Source organism: Daphnia pulex, chromosome 12 (assembly GCF_021134715.1).
Source record: "Daphnia pulex isolate KAP4 chromosome 12, ASM2113471v1".
Taxonomy (NCBI): domain Eukaryota; kingdom Metazoa; phylum Arthropoda; class Branchiopoda; order Diplostraca; family Daphniidae; genus Daphnia; species Daphnia pulex.
In genome coordinates this window covers 735,864-750,626 of record NC_060028.1, presented here as the reverse complement: position 1 = coordinate 750,626, position 14,763 = coordinate 735,864, and the positions used below count along the sequence as shown (strand labels likewise).

General features: G+C 40.9%; 1 protein-coding gene and 1 long non-coding RNA gene across 2 annotated transcripts; one reads left to right on the top strand and one right to left on the bottom strand.

Annotated features, from left to right (window-relative positions):
• Positions 1-467: 467 nt before the first annotated feature.
• On the top strand, positions 468-4,230 carry LOC124208763. The gene is made up of 3 exons (XM_046606637.1): positions 468-739; positions 798-920; positions 983-4,230. Exons 2-3 carry the CDS (start codon positions 818-820, stop codon positions 4,081-4,083), a joined length of 3,204 nt encoding a protein of 1,067 aa, XP_046462593.1. The 5' UTR covers positions 468-739; positions 798-817; the 3' UTR covers positions 4,084-4,230.
• A 4,630-nt stretch (positions 4,231-8,860) lies between these two features.
• LOC124208837 lies at positions 8,861-9,172 on the bottom strand. Its single transcript, XR_006880635.1, has 2 exons — positions 9,109-9,172; positions 8,861-9,035 (listed from the first exon to the last, which is right to left on the bottom strand). It is a non-coding gene; the product is annotated as an uncharacterized LOC124208837 (long non-coding RNA).
• Positions 9,173-14,763: the final 5,591 nt, after the last annotated feature.

The following is a 14,763-nucleotide window of genomic DNA, read 5'->3' as shown; positions in this document are numbered from 1 at the left end:
ATCAAATGAGAATTGAGCTGTTGTTGTATGGTGTAGCTCATTTGTTTTGACAAATGAACAAACAAACCAGCCGGAACAAACGACATGCAAGCCAACGGCAACACAGCTGAGAGTTGGCTACATTCCGGGCAGGATAAGGATCCCCTTCACCGTTGAAAAAAAATCAAACTCGATTAGTTCTCTCTCGAGCGTGACGTCTTGTTTGTGCTTCACGTATATACATAACGAAACCCGGTGTGCGTGTTTTTCTTTCGCTCACGACTGTACGGCGATCGCGGAGGCCTGTCTAAATATAACAAAAATAAAAGAAGAGGGGGAGAGAACCTTGAAAAAGCTCTCGATCGAGCCAATGAGGTTAAGCATTTCCCACGTCACGTGACCCTTGATTTATTAATAAAAAGAGTCAGCCAAGCTATTCTATTTTCACGTTTATCGACAAGCCCACCCTCCTGTTTGTGCAGCAACGACACAGACTGTGAACTTACAGTGCATCGGGTCTCAGGCTGTGGCTGCTGGCATTGTTAGACGTCGGCCGTGCAAGCGCAGCCGCTCACACCCCCCCAGCTCGCTGCGGATGCACAGCAGCCCAGTCTCGATCTCGGCGCCCGGTATAAATGAAGTGACAGCTAGTTGACACTAGCCCATCGTGACCTAATTACTCTTACCATTAAGACCTATCGTCGTGATTGGCACTTTTGAATGTAGTTTGACCGAAATATTGCGCTCATCAACAATCAGGGTAATTAAAGACAATTTTAAATTTGGTTTGACACATTTTCTACGTTTGAAAAAAACAGTTTGACACAAGACGATTAAAATGTCGTGTGACGTAAGCACCCAAATTCTGGAAATCCCCGTGCTGGGCCGTCAATTCAAGCTGGGAACTCTTTACAACGCTCGCACAGACGAGATAATTCCAGGTAATCAATTACATTCGTCTTATTTAAAAAGGATCAGTTTGATTATACTAAATCTCTATTAGGTAATCCGTTGTGGTCGGAAAATGAATCGAAGAAATTCGAAGTTTCACGCAACGACGGCTACATTTACTCGCTGATTGCTCCGGGTTTGCTCAGCGACAAATTTCAAGAACTCAACGTCAACGGTTCGCTGCAAATTTGCATACTGACTGGAATGGTCGAACCCAAAGGGCCGGCCAGCTACCTGATCAAAAAGAAAGCGACTTATCGCGAGTCGAGCGTCCACGTCAAGTGTTACTGCAACACGGCAATCAGACAAGTGCCGGCCAATCAATTGGAAGACAACAAAAACAGTTTCGCCAACATCTCAAAGATCGGGAGAAACGCGACGGCCACTCACGTCGTCTCCCAGATCCAGTACGGATCCGAATCGACTTTCACGTTGACTAAACGATTCAAAGACGCCAAAGACGGGCAGAAAGTTGACGACCAGTTGGCCGCCTGCGGCAGTCATTTACTCGACGTTCTCAAGGGAAACGCGATGGCCAGCAACGGGACCAAGTCGGACGTCGAGTGTCACTTTCAAGCCGATTTCCAGCTCCCGAAAAACGTCAAAGCTCCGACAACGTACGAGGAAGCCGTCAAGTTCGCCGGCCACAACAAGTTGAGTCAAGTGGCATCCGACGCTATGGGCAGAGACGCGTCAGCTGGAAACGAGCCACTTGGCGTGCCGTGTATCATTTGGCTCTACCCGCTGGTCTTGCTGCCAGGATCTGAGGCAGCACCGGCCGTCAAGTATGAAATTAACCGAACCTTGGCGTCCGAATGCGTCCGCCACGTCCAAGACTACGACCAAGTCCAAGATCGACTCGACGACATGCTCAAAGACCCTCTGGTGGCCAAACTGAGCCCGTTGCACGGGAAATTGACACATTTCCGGGAGCATTTCAATTCCTTCCGGGAGGATTTGAACCAGAAATTGAGAGAAATGGTCCTGAATATTCGGTGCGGATTAGACACGGTCCCGTCGTTCAAAAAATTTCTGATCCGCTTCGGCAGCGAAGGATTCGCCTTCAATCCGAAATATTTACTCCGCTGGATGGACGAGAAAGACAAGGAGCTCTGCGCCATGAGAAAGTTTACCGATCAGATCGACACTCACCAGCTGGAATACACGGACAAGGTGATGCTATTCCCGGTGACGGAAATGCTGCGCAAGCAGACGGGCAAATTCACAGTGAGATTCGCCTATCAGCTGGTTTTCGCTTCGCTGGCCCGCCCAGAGCCATTTCTGGATATGATCAAAGATAAAACGCTCGATTCGGATTTCACCAACGACATTCCGGAAGCGCCAGCGGATAATAATGACGTCAATCTTTGGTGCGAGGACAAGGGAGCAATCAAGAGGATCGAGAAGGAGATCAACATTTTCGCCGAATTGATTCAAGAGAAAACCGACGCCAAAAGTTTCGTGTTCGCCATTACGGCGCCCGACAAATACACCGAGCCGACGCCGGCCGATCTGGAAGTCAATTCCGAATTCAGGATCGCCGAATTCAGGGTCATCATCAACACGGATGATGACGACGATTCCGATTCAGGATCGTCGGCGGTACTTACCCGCCGGCAGATTCAACACTACGGATGGGACGCCCTTCACGCCGTCGTCCGCCACTACCCCGTCGACAAACTGATCGACATTGTCCGGCTCCTGTCCGACCTGGAAGTCGAAAAGAGTTGGGACAAATGCAACCCCCTGCTGGCCCTGGTCCGGTTCTACACCAAAGACAATTTGATCGACTTTATTCGACTCTTCCTGGAGCGCGGGATCGACGTCAACTGCAAGGATCTCGAAGGCTGGAACGCCCTCATGTCCCTGTGCCAGTGCTACAAGCACAATTACACCTACAAGCTGATGGACGTCGTCCGGCTCTTCCTGGACAGCGGGATCGATCCCAACTGCAAAACGAAAATCGGCAACAACGCCCTCTACTTGCTCTGCCGGAATTACCACAAAAACGACCTGCTCCAGATCGTCGAGCTCTTCCTGGAGAGCGGGATCGACGTCAACTGCCGCAACAACGACGGCTGGAACGCCCTCCACTTTGTCATCGAGTACTACCACGAAGAGGACATGATCGAATTCTTCCGGATGTTCATCCAGAAAGGCATCGATGTCAACTGCAAAAACAACGACGGATGCAACGTCCTGCTGGCCCTGTGCAGGAATTACGGCAAAGATAATTTCATCGACATTCTCAATTTGCTGTTGGGGCGCGGGATCGACATCAACTGCAAGGATCGCTTCGGTGAAAACGCCCTCCACTATGTTAGCACCTTCTGCTGTCAGGATTACGCCACCGAGATTTTCGAGCTGCTCATTCAGAGCGGGATCGACGTCAACTGTAAAAACGACGAGGGCTGGAACGCCCTGCTCCTACTGTGCCGAAACTACCAGAAAGACGATCTCATCACGGAAATCGTCGAGCTGCTCGTCGACCTGGGCATCGACGTCAACTGCAAAACACTCGACGGCTGGAACGCCCTGGTGGCCTTGTGTCGCTACTACAAGCGAGCCAATTTGATCGACGTTGCCAAATTGCTCATCAAACAAAAAGTCAACATCAACTACACGACCTTTGACGGCTGCAACGCTCTACTGCACTTGTGTCGATATTACCAAAAGGACAACCTGTACGACATTGCCAAATTGTTGCTGGACAACGGGATCGACGTCAACTGCAAGAGTCACGCAGGTCTGAACGCCCTGCACTTGTTGTGCCATTACGGCACCAAGAAAAACGCGATGGAAACCGTCCGGCTGCTGATCGAACGCGGGATCGACGTCAACTGGAAGGCCAAAGACGGTTGCAACGCTCTGATCGCCCTGTGTCGTGAGTGCGACAAGGAGAGTCTGCCGGAAATAGTTAAACTCCTGTTGGAGCGCGGGGTCGAAGTCAACTGCAAGGATCACGAAGGATGGAACGCCCTCCACTTTGTGTGCCGCAAATGTCCCAGAGAACACTTGTACGCCGTCGTTCGACTCTTGGTCATTTGGAACATCGACAAGAGCGTCATGACGATCGGAATGGCCAGCGCTCGATCCTTCCTTCTCAACCGTTACACAGAAGAGGACGTTAAAGATGTTATTCAAATGTTATAAATATTACATCAATTCGTTTTATTTGGGGGTTGGGGGGGGTTGGGGGTTTGATGTACAATTTTGTTGCGGTGCGATTTTCTTGGCTTGAACCTGCTTACGTTTTCATAACTGTCATTGTATATTCTTAATACACGACTGCGTTGTATACGATCGTTTTTCACGAGTTCATTTCATCTAAGCTTCTAATCTGATAAGATTCTGTTTTTCGTCCGACGGAAATTATTTGAGCGCAATTAAATGTGTTGAAAGAGAAATCCGTCAAGGAACTAATTGGCTGTTTGGTTTCCTGATCTCATATTCAAACGGCAAGTTAAAAAAGAGGAACAATTTCACTGAAATGCCCAGCCAAGAGATACAAAAAATAGTAAGAGAGAACGAGAAAAGCGGATAAAACTATTCACTTCCGTTTGATCGGCGGAATCGACGACACTAAATCCATCGGATAATCCGATTGAAATGAATAGAAAAGAAACGCTGGATGGATTGCGCATTAAAATGGCAATGTAGCGAATTTAGAAAAACCGACTGAAAAAAAAAAAAAAAATCCCCTACGTCTCCTTATAAAGCAAGCAGCTGACGGTTTTTACTTAGAAAAGAAAATTTCAATAGAATGACTTACCCTTTCCTGTGTTGATTGGCAGTTCCTGTCGCGGTGACACGTCGTACGGCAGCCTGGATATGTCAGCTCGGAGATGCTTCATCCTTCCACTTCCATCTGCCAGGACTTGGAGGATTCCCGTTTTTCCTTCGGCTGTTTCATCTTTGGTTTTCTGGCGAGGATTTACCTAGACAAGAGAAGATAGAAACATAGTCAGTAAGATTTCTGTAAGAAATACTTTAGTCACAAATGCAGTCACATAATCATTCTACCTTAAGCCAATACACCCCAATTATTAGGCAATAGCATGTTTCATCCAAACTATCATGTAAATAGCGTCACTATTATATTTGACGGAAAATAAGGTAAACGAGAGAGAGAATGATCAAGAATAAGAAACCGTTCAAAATAAATAAACAAATAAAAACAAATAAACATGATAACGGAAGTGGATATGACATGGACGGGGACCAAAGTGGTCAGCTAGCCAGTGCATAAACTCACTGTTATCTTATCTCAAGTCTGTTGACTAATAAACCACAGGAAGTGAAGTCGTTAAAATGATGTCACGCAGTCATATTTGGCGCTGAACAACGGGAGCTTATTTGTTTTTCACAATATAACACACCTACGATTTACTGATCAACAAAAAGAAAAGCAAAAAAAAAAAGTTGACAACTCACTGTTAAATTATCTAAAAATCCATTGAGCCTTTGATAAACCACAGGAAGTGATGCAAACAGTTTACAAGCAGTCATATATTTGCAGCTGAGTAATGAGAGCTGTGCTATCATACTATCAGACACTACGATGTATAAAAATGCACAAATTAAACGAGAGGCTTTAACAGTTGGAAATCTTTTGCCAAAGCAGTTGAAACGCATCAACGGAAAAAAACAAAAGAAACCATTATTTGTCGATTCTTCTGAATAGAAAATGGGCAAACGAAGTTTCATTTTACGTTACGAAATGCTAATTCTGTTTTGTGTTTTCTCTGCGTTCAACATAGCGTCACACACGAAGGCGTCCATCGCTGAGGACTCGCAAACGAACCCGGTCAACCTTTCACTCCCGGTTGAAACGAACAGGACAAGGTGATCGCTAATAATCGATGCTCTTGGAATTGGGATATCTTTAATCGACTTGACAATAACTAACATCAGAGAAATATTCGACAAAGGCGTGGCGAAAAAGGAGTTGAGGTCCCATTTCCAGAAGATAAAAAATGAATTGGAGGCTCAGAATCGGGAACTCCAATCCATTAGCCAAAACATCAACATTATTGACTTGTCTGTGGCGTATGTTCAATCAGAGGAGAAAATCAAAGGCAGGCTATTGGCACTGCAACAATACCTGGAACATTCCAGCCATAATTATCGAAACGGTCTACTGGGCCAAATTGCTTTCAGTCCAGATACGAGACGCTGCTCTGGCTGCTGAAGCAAGTTTAGAAATCATCCGCTTTTATAGACTCTATCATAATGTTGCGTTTTGATATCAGTGCCATGGCCAAAAAATGCGCAAGAATGTCGAGTTCATATTCAGTATAATTATGACTGGACTTAAGGTAAATGGCGAGTACCAAGGAATAATTGAAATCACCGAAGGGGAAAGGTTCGACTCAATTTGATTTCGTTTTCTTTTGGCAAAAAAAAATTTTAATTTTAATTTCAATATAGTTCATGCCCCCCCCTCCCACCGAAAAAAAAATTCAAACACTTAATTAATGGCACGAAGGTGCCATTGATTGTGCTAGCAAATTGATCAAAAATTTTAAACAATTCAATGGCAAAAGACCGTACTACAGAAAGGCCACTTGACGTACCTTGTAGCGGTTGGCTACAACCACAAAAATTTATAAGAGGATGTGAAAAAGCTCTGGCTATCGAGATCGAAATTAGTGATCACTTCGATCGAAGAAGAGCTCGACAACATGCTCAACGACGACCCATTAGCAAAAACCTTGATGGCCATATTACAAGAAGCTGAAAGACTTTAAGGGTGTATACAGCAGCTGGTTTCGTGACAAGCTCAAGAAGGAATTGAAACAAATGATTTAAAATATTCGCCGTGGCCAAGCCGAATCACTCGAACTACTGAATCACATTGAACATGATCAGTTTCCATTTCAATCAGAACGCATTCGTAAGTGGCTGAGAAAAATGGACCAAAAGCTCGGGAAAATGGATAAAAACAAAAAATAAAAACATTAATGGATTCCCATTTCAAAGAGTTTGAAATTCCATTGTGGGACGATAAAGGTCTTGGTTGCATTTACCCTAGAAGTACGAACGAGCATTTTCGCCAGTTTTAGGTTTCAATTCTCACGGTCACAAATCGATTAGACGTCGAGTCGCTATCAGTCGCGCAAAGCAATTTTGAAAATGTTATCACAGTGGCCGAAGTTAAAAAAGAGGAACAATTTCACTGAAATGTCCAGCCAAGAGATACAAAAAATAGTAAGAGAGAACGAGAAAAGCGGATAAAACTATTCACTTCCGTTTGATCGGCGGAATCGACGACACTAAATCCATTGGATAAACCGATTGAAATGAATAGAAAAGAAACGCTGGATGGATTGCGCATTAAAATGGCAATGTAGCGAATTTATAAAAACCGACCGAAAAAAACCAAACAAAAAACAATATCCCCGTCGTCTCTTTTTAAAACAAGCAGCTGACCGTTGTCACTTATTAGATAATGAATATTTCCATACCGGATTAACTACCGTTTCCTGTGTTGATGGCAGGTCCTGTTGCGGTGACATGTCGTACGGCAGCCTGGATATGTCAGCTCGGTGCTCGGAGATGCTTCATCGTTCCATCTGTCAGGACGAAATGGGTGTTGTGTTATTGTGCCCTTCTTCCCGCGACCGCTAGATGTCGTGCGGCGCTCAAGCGCTGAAGCTTGGAAGCAGCGAGCAGGAAGAAGGGCAGTCTGGTTTCGGCTGAGTCTGTAGAGAGAAGCTCCTTTCACCTCGCTTAATACACTCCGTTAATTTACTTAAATTAACTACCCGGATTACAACCTAACAATGGGGATTTCCCATTTTTCCTTCGGCTGTTTCACCTTCGTTTGTTGAGCGAGGATTTACCTTAAGAAGATAGAAAAATAGTCATTAAGATTTCTATAAGAAGTACTTTAGTCACAAATGCAGTCACATAACCAGGTGTTGTACATCATTCTACCTTAAAGCAATACACCCCAATTATTAGGCTAGAGCATGTTTCATCCTAATATATCAAGTAAATATTTCACTTTTTTTATTTGACGGAAAACATGTCTAAGAGAAAATGAACAAGGATATGAATCAGAAACAGACATGAGATGGATGGGCTACTTGTGAACCTGAATGGAGAAGGGGACCAACCTTGACATTTAGCCTGTAGATAACTCACTATTACATTGTCTTACAATCTATTCAGTTTTTAATAAACCACAGGAAGTGATGACGTAAAAAGTTGTCATGCATTCATGTTTGGGGCTGAACAATGAGAGCTCAGTTTTCACACTGTAATATAAATATGCACGAGGAAAAGAGAATCTTGAGCAGTTGAAACCCATAGAAGAAAAAACATTTTGTCTATTTCTAATGATGAGAAAATTGCATTACGTAGCAGCACATTGATTCTATTTAGCACAAATCAGTTCTCACTCTCTCATCTAACATGCTACCACTGCATCTAATATCTGTTCAATTATGACTTCAAAAGAACATGCTGGTTCTTCATTCAAAATAGAATGGAACCCATATTGACCTAGGCTTGAATAGGTTTAACGCCAAAAATACCATACTAGTAAATTTCAAAAATCTCTTCAGCCATGAATAACAAAATGCCCAGCCACGATTATGCATTCGGCTACGACTTAAAGCAAAATTAAAATATTACCTGCATCCTGTAGTGTAAAATGGTAATATAACTAACTAACACGTCAACACGATGAACTGAGGTCTGAGTCTGACGTCTGCTATATGCAAATTAATTATGTGTTGCCAATTTTCAAAATTGAAAATTATTATTTTTAATTTTTAAATTGATTGGATTAAACAAACAATTCGATCTGTTGAATGTAACAAAAGAAAAAAAGGGACTCTTTATGTAAAACTTAACACCATTACATTTTTTCAGTCCACGCTCGTTTGTCGCCTTTAAAGATAATAAAATAATCAAATAAATCTCGAAAAAAAAATCTTTTTCTTTGTATTCGTCTGTTGCTGATTGAACTGTGATGCAAATGAAATGATGTCATTTAGAAATATACTATCGACCTGCAGGAATTCCTGGGATTCCAGGCACTCCAGGAACACCTCCTTCTCCAGGTTCTCCAGGTTCTCCAGGAATACCGGGCGTCCCTTTAAATTTTGATTTGGATTAAAACAGTTGTATAAATTTAAAAAGAAAAGAAAAACAATTATAATTAATTACCTGAAGAACCAGGTGATCCTGGCGATCCTGGGCTTCCCGGAGTTCCACCCGTTCCCGGCGTGCCTAATATATTAAAGCAGTGCATGGATTAATTCTTATTCGTATTACTCCTATACCCTATTGCCAACTCATAACTATACTTTATGCCTTCTCCTTTACCTTTTCCCTTCTTTAAGGACTTTTTCTTTTTATTCTTCTTCTTGTCTAATTTTCCTTCCTCAATACTTTTTTCCCCTTCTCCTAAATAATTTGTCCTTCTCTATTTTTTTTTACCTGCAAATTTTTTTTTTTTTTTTTTTTTCTGTTTAACTCTTTCCTTCTCCTATAATTTATCTCTTTTCTATAATAGCTATTTTGCCTTTTGCTTACTTTCAATTCCTTCTCTTACATTTTATGCCTTCTTTTCTATTTTTTTCCTTCTCTTTTATGTTTTTTCCCTTCTCCTATAAATTTTTTCCTTCTCTTTTAGGAAGTGGACGACGATGTATCTTTGACGCCGTTGTAATTTAATCCTTTACTATGATTTTTATTTTTCCCTTTTCAATTTTTTTTTCCCTTTTCCTATACTTTTTCCTTTTTCACTTATTTTTGGCCTTCTCCTATACCTTTTTCCCTTCTTTTGGTTACTCTTTTGAATTTTACACTCTTCCCTGTTGCGCTTTCCTCCTTCTCCTATAACTTTTTTTCACTTCTCCTATACATTTTTCCCTTTTCTTTAGGAAGTGGATGTCGATGTCACTTTGACGGGGCTGTAACTTCCTTCTCTTATAATTTTTTGCCCTGCTTTGTATTTTTTTCCTTCTCTCTAGTTTTTTTCCCTTCTCCTACCATGTATTCCTTCTCCTATAAATTTTTTTCCCTTCTCTTTGAGAAATGGATGTCGATGTAACTTTGACGGCGCTGTAACTTCCTTCTGTTTAATTTTTTTTTCTTTCTTTCATTTTATTTTTTTTTTCATTTTCTTTTGCACTTTTGCCTTCTCGTATACCCTTTTTCCTTCTCTTAAAATTTTTTTCCCCTTCTCATATAAATGTTTCCCTTCTCTCTAGCGCATTTCAATCCTTCTCTTTAGTTTTTTGCTTTCTTTTCATCTCTTTCCCCTTTTCCCCGTTTGCAGACGAAACATCAAACAGTCACAACCACGTCACTATTTATGGAGAAATAAAAAAAAATTAAAATAACACTACATATGACGCAATTATCGCAAGTGCTTGCTTAGCTGCTTACATTGAATATTTAAAAATACACTGACTGAATATGAATTTGCTTGCATACTACCGAAATAAATTCAATCTCTTTGTTTTTTATGTCAATGTTACAACCTCAAGTATGGTTATTATCAATGATAAATTCCAATTATAATTTGGTATTGTTGTTTCAAACAGTGTCCATTGCATATGCCAAGAATGATTTTACTACAATTGATGAATGAAAAACTCATGGCGTTCAGGAAGGTGTTGAAACCTTTTCATTTTTTTTTTTTTTTTTTTTTCGAAAAATGAACTAGACGACCAAACAATAATTCTATCGAGTAGAGTTGAAATTTGACAGCAATTGTGCGACTATTGAGTGTTTGGAAGTGATATTGATTACAGTACATCGTCAGTCGTGTTGCTAATGTGTAGTGATACAATGGAGGATTGTTCCTTTTTTTTTTAATTAGACTTTGTAAACTGATATCTGATCAATAGATTAATGGGATGTAGTAGCAGATCCATTGAATTTCGTTGTTATTTCAGTCCAACTTCTTTTGAAAATTTATCAATTTTTTTTCGATCACGTTCCACCGCATCATCATTGATTTCACTGTCACGAACGTCAGAATATAAATCATTTTGGATAGTATAAAGTGGGTGGCGTCAGTGCCGTTGTTTAAGTAGGTTTGTTAAGTTTATTTAACTATCAAATGTTGAGAAAATTGAGAAAGCTGTAAATGCGACAATTCGCCAGCAATGCTCATCAATAATTAATTCTGCACTTCAATTTCAATAGCACAATAAAAAGACTTATCAACCGGATGATGATTGGGTAAAGTCGCAGCCAAGTAAAGTAAGACTACAGGTAACAAGTGTAGACAGCGGTAATGTATGTGGGTAACTTCCTTTTTTTTTTCCCAATCAGCAACTGCTGCCGCTGACGATAGTGGCTGACAATTGTTTTGTTTTCTGGAAAATGAACTAGACAGCATGGAAGTGATCCCAGCGAATAGCGTCGAAATACGGCATTTACAGTGTTAGATTGTTAGATGGGAAGTGGTATTGATTAGGGCACGTCGTCAACACACTTTCTGCTGTGCATTGATATTAATGTGGGGTATTTTTTTTTTTAATAAGAATAGATTTTCGATGAATTCTGATATCAGATCAAAATGACTGGTTGATGATGATTGCAGTTCTGTGGTATAGTATTGAAACTTGCCACAACATAATCCTTCAACAGGAAGCCAAGCAAGTTTGATAGTTTATCAGAGTTAACGAAACATAGCATAACGCACTGACTTCACAGTCAGAATATCAACCATTATAAATCGGACAATCGGGTGGCGCCGGTGCTGTGACTAAAGCATGCGTGCAAAGATACTCGAGATATTTTCTGTCGGGCAAATTACGGCATCTTTGAATTCGATAGTTCACCAGCAATGCTCACGTGTTTTTTAGTCACCCAACAAAATGTCAACATCAAGCTAACGAGACTTACCACCAACCCGACGAATCCGAGTTAAAATTGAAACCAAAAAAAGTATGACTTCAGGCAATGTGTTGGCAGTGGAAAACTTTATCGGGACTACCTTCTTTATATTTTCCAATCACCAACTCTCATTGCTGAGACGCCAGTTGTTGATAGTATTCATTTTATTGAAAAATGAACTAGACTACCCAAAAGTAATTTTAGCGTGTAGCGTCGACTTACGGAAGCGATAGCGCTTCATTACATTGCTTACATGTGATGTTAATTAGAGAATGTCTTCAGTCCACTTGCTGATGTGTACTTATATTAACAACCGGGTTTTTTCTTTACTTGAATTAGACTTTGAGTTGAATCCTGATATCTCAGCCTATAACCGATTGAATAGAGTATGATTTCTGTTTGAAAACTTACCTCAACTAAACAATTGTTCGACAAATTTATCAGGATTTCCAACAGAGGTACTAATGACTGATTTCATATCAGAATATCAATTAATGTGATCGTTCAAAGTGGGTGGCGTCAGTGCCGCAGCTAAAGTAGGTGTGTACGGATATTCAATCTTTCTCCCAGTCGTGAAATATGTTGAATCCGAAAATGCGTAATCTCGCCACCAATGCTCACAAATTTCCAAGTCGAAAAGCAATTTTGAAAAACATTAGGGAAAGGTGACCATATAACCCGACTCATCTGGTGAAAAAAAAAAAAAAAAAATTGAGTCAAGGTACAGTATGGCTGCGGGCCTAGAATAGGCAGCGGTAATTTATGAGGGTACCTTTCTTTTCCTTCCATCAGCAACTATCGCTGACTGCAATTGTTGATAATTTTCATTTTATTGAAAAATAAACTAGACAACACGGAATACCTTCCGTGTTGTCTAGCGTATAGTATCGAAATTGGCATAGGTAGTGCTACTACAGAGTGTTGGGAAGTGGTATTGATTAGAGTGTACGTCACTCCACTTTTAGCTGTCCACTGACGTTAATATCGATTTTGATTTTTTGTTTAACATGGATTCATCAAAAACTGACATCCGATCCAAAGACCGTTTGACATTATTTGGCAGTTCCAGGAAATCTGCATTCCAAGTACATTGCAAGCCAGTCAATAAAGTCAAGTTCATTTGCAATTACATCTTTGTTTTCTTGATCATGCTTCACTTCTGATTTCACATCAGAATAGCTACTGTTGGCCTTTGGGCAAGGGGGGTGGCGTCAGTGCTGTGACTAAAGTCGGTGTGATAAGATAATCAATGTATTATTGATCGCTAAAATTATGGAATCTTTGTATTCGTCAACTAGCCAGCAATGCTCACAAGATATTAATTCAAAAAGTAATTTCAACATCACAGTAATCAGACTTATCAACCCGACGATTCTGGGTTACAATTGAAACAAGGTAAAGTATGACTACAGCGACTACAGGCAAAGTGTAGGCAGTGGAAATTTATCAGGGTTACTTTCTTTATTTTCCAATCAGCAGCTATCGCTGACGGCAGTTGTAGATAATTTTCATTTTATTTTTGAAAAATGAACTAGACAGTATGGAAGTTATCCCAGCGTGTAGCATTGAAATTCGGCAGCAATTGTGCTTGATTTCATGATTGCATGTGATATTAATTCGACAACATCGTCAGCCGTCTTGTTGCCGTGTGCCGATATTAATAAGGAGTTTTGATTTCAATTGAAGTAAAGGTCGAAAACTGATATCTCATCAAAATACTGAAAACTGAGCAGTAGTTGTAAATCTACTTGGAAATCCAAAGTTTATTCGCATTAGTTTATCAGTTTAATTGAATATTTATCAACGTTTCGTTCCTGATAACGTTAACTGATTTCAACATCAGAATATAAACTGTTGGAGTATGGGCGAACTGGGTGGCGTCAGTGCCGTCACTAAAGCATGCCTGTAAAGACAGTCAAGATTGTGACTGTCGCGAAAATTGCGGTATTTTCACAATCGTCAACTCGTAGTCAATGCTCACAAGTTATTAGCTAACAATGCAATTTCATTAGCACGGTTAGGACTTGGGAGACTTTTAAACTGAACGGAGATGGGGCGATATTGATATTGATAGTGATAGTGATTGGTGGGGGAGGGGGGAGGGGGGGTTGGGAAGGTTGGTAGCTCGGCTTCCTTCGAAAACCCAGCAACAATGACACCATTGAGAGGACATGAGTACTTTGTTGCAGATTGAATCCTTCACAAGTGTGTAACCAATTTCCAGAGAATGAACTTTATTACTGATGGTAATGTTTCCCTATACACAGCAAAAGTGTTTTGCCTACTTGTCAATGTGCAATATTACATATTAAATTTTCCGCGACAATGCGTCGGTACACGTATCTAGGCTACTTAAGGAGAATGTCTTTCAAGACTGTTTCAGAACAAGAATTTCAACTTTTCGAAGGTTGCAAAACCAAAAGGTTACTCGTTCGGTTATTTAATGTTATATTCAGATATTCAGATATCGGTTCTCGAAATCTATCTTAACCAAATTTAAAAGAAAACCCCAGTTATTACTGTCACCGACTAGTAGACAGTGGGCTGAATATGAGCTCGACTTAATGCCATGTGCAATCAATCTAATGCAGCACACTTTGTTACAGTGGTTTTTTTTTTTTTTTTTTTTGGGCCAACGCCGCAGCGCTATGAAATAATTAAATTTCAATCTCGCCCAAAGTTTCGTCCACTAATAACAATAAATCACTTTATTATGTTGGACATTTCATTACAAATAATGTCTCCATAAGCATTAGTTGCGCGTCGAAGAAATTCTATGATTGCCCAACATTTTCCAATAGTCCAACACGTGAGTTTCTTTACGTGCAGCCTTTGGCGACGGCAGTGCGCCAGTCTTTTCGCACGTGTTTTGCCCGCACCCTGAAGCAAAGCATACGACTGCCTGTGCATTGAACGTAATACCGGATTGGACATGAGCAATCTGTAACAGATTGCATCGTCCGCGAG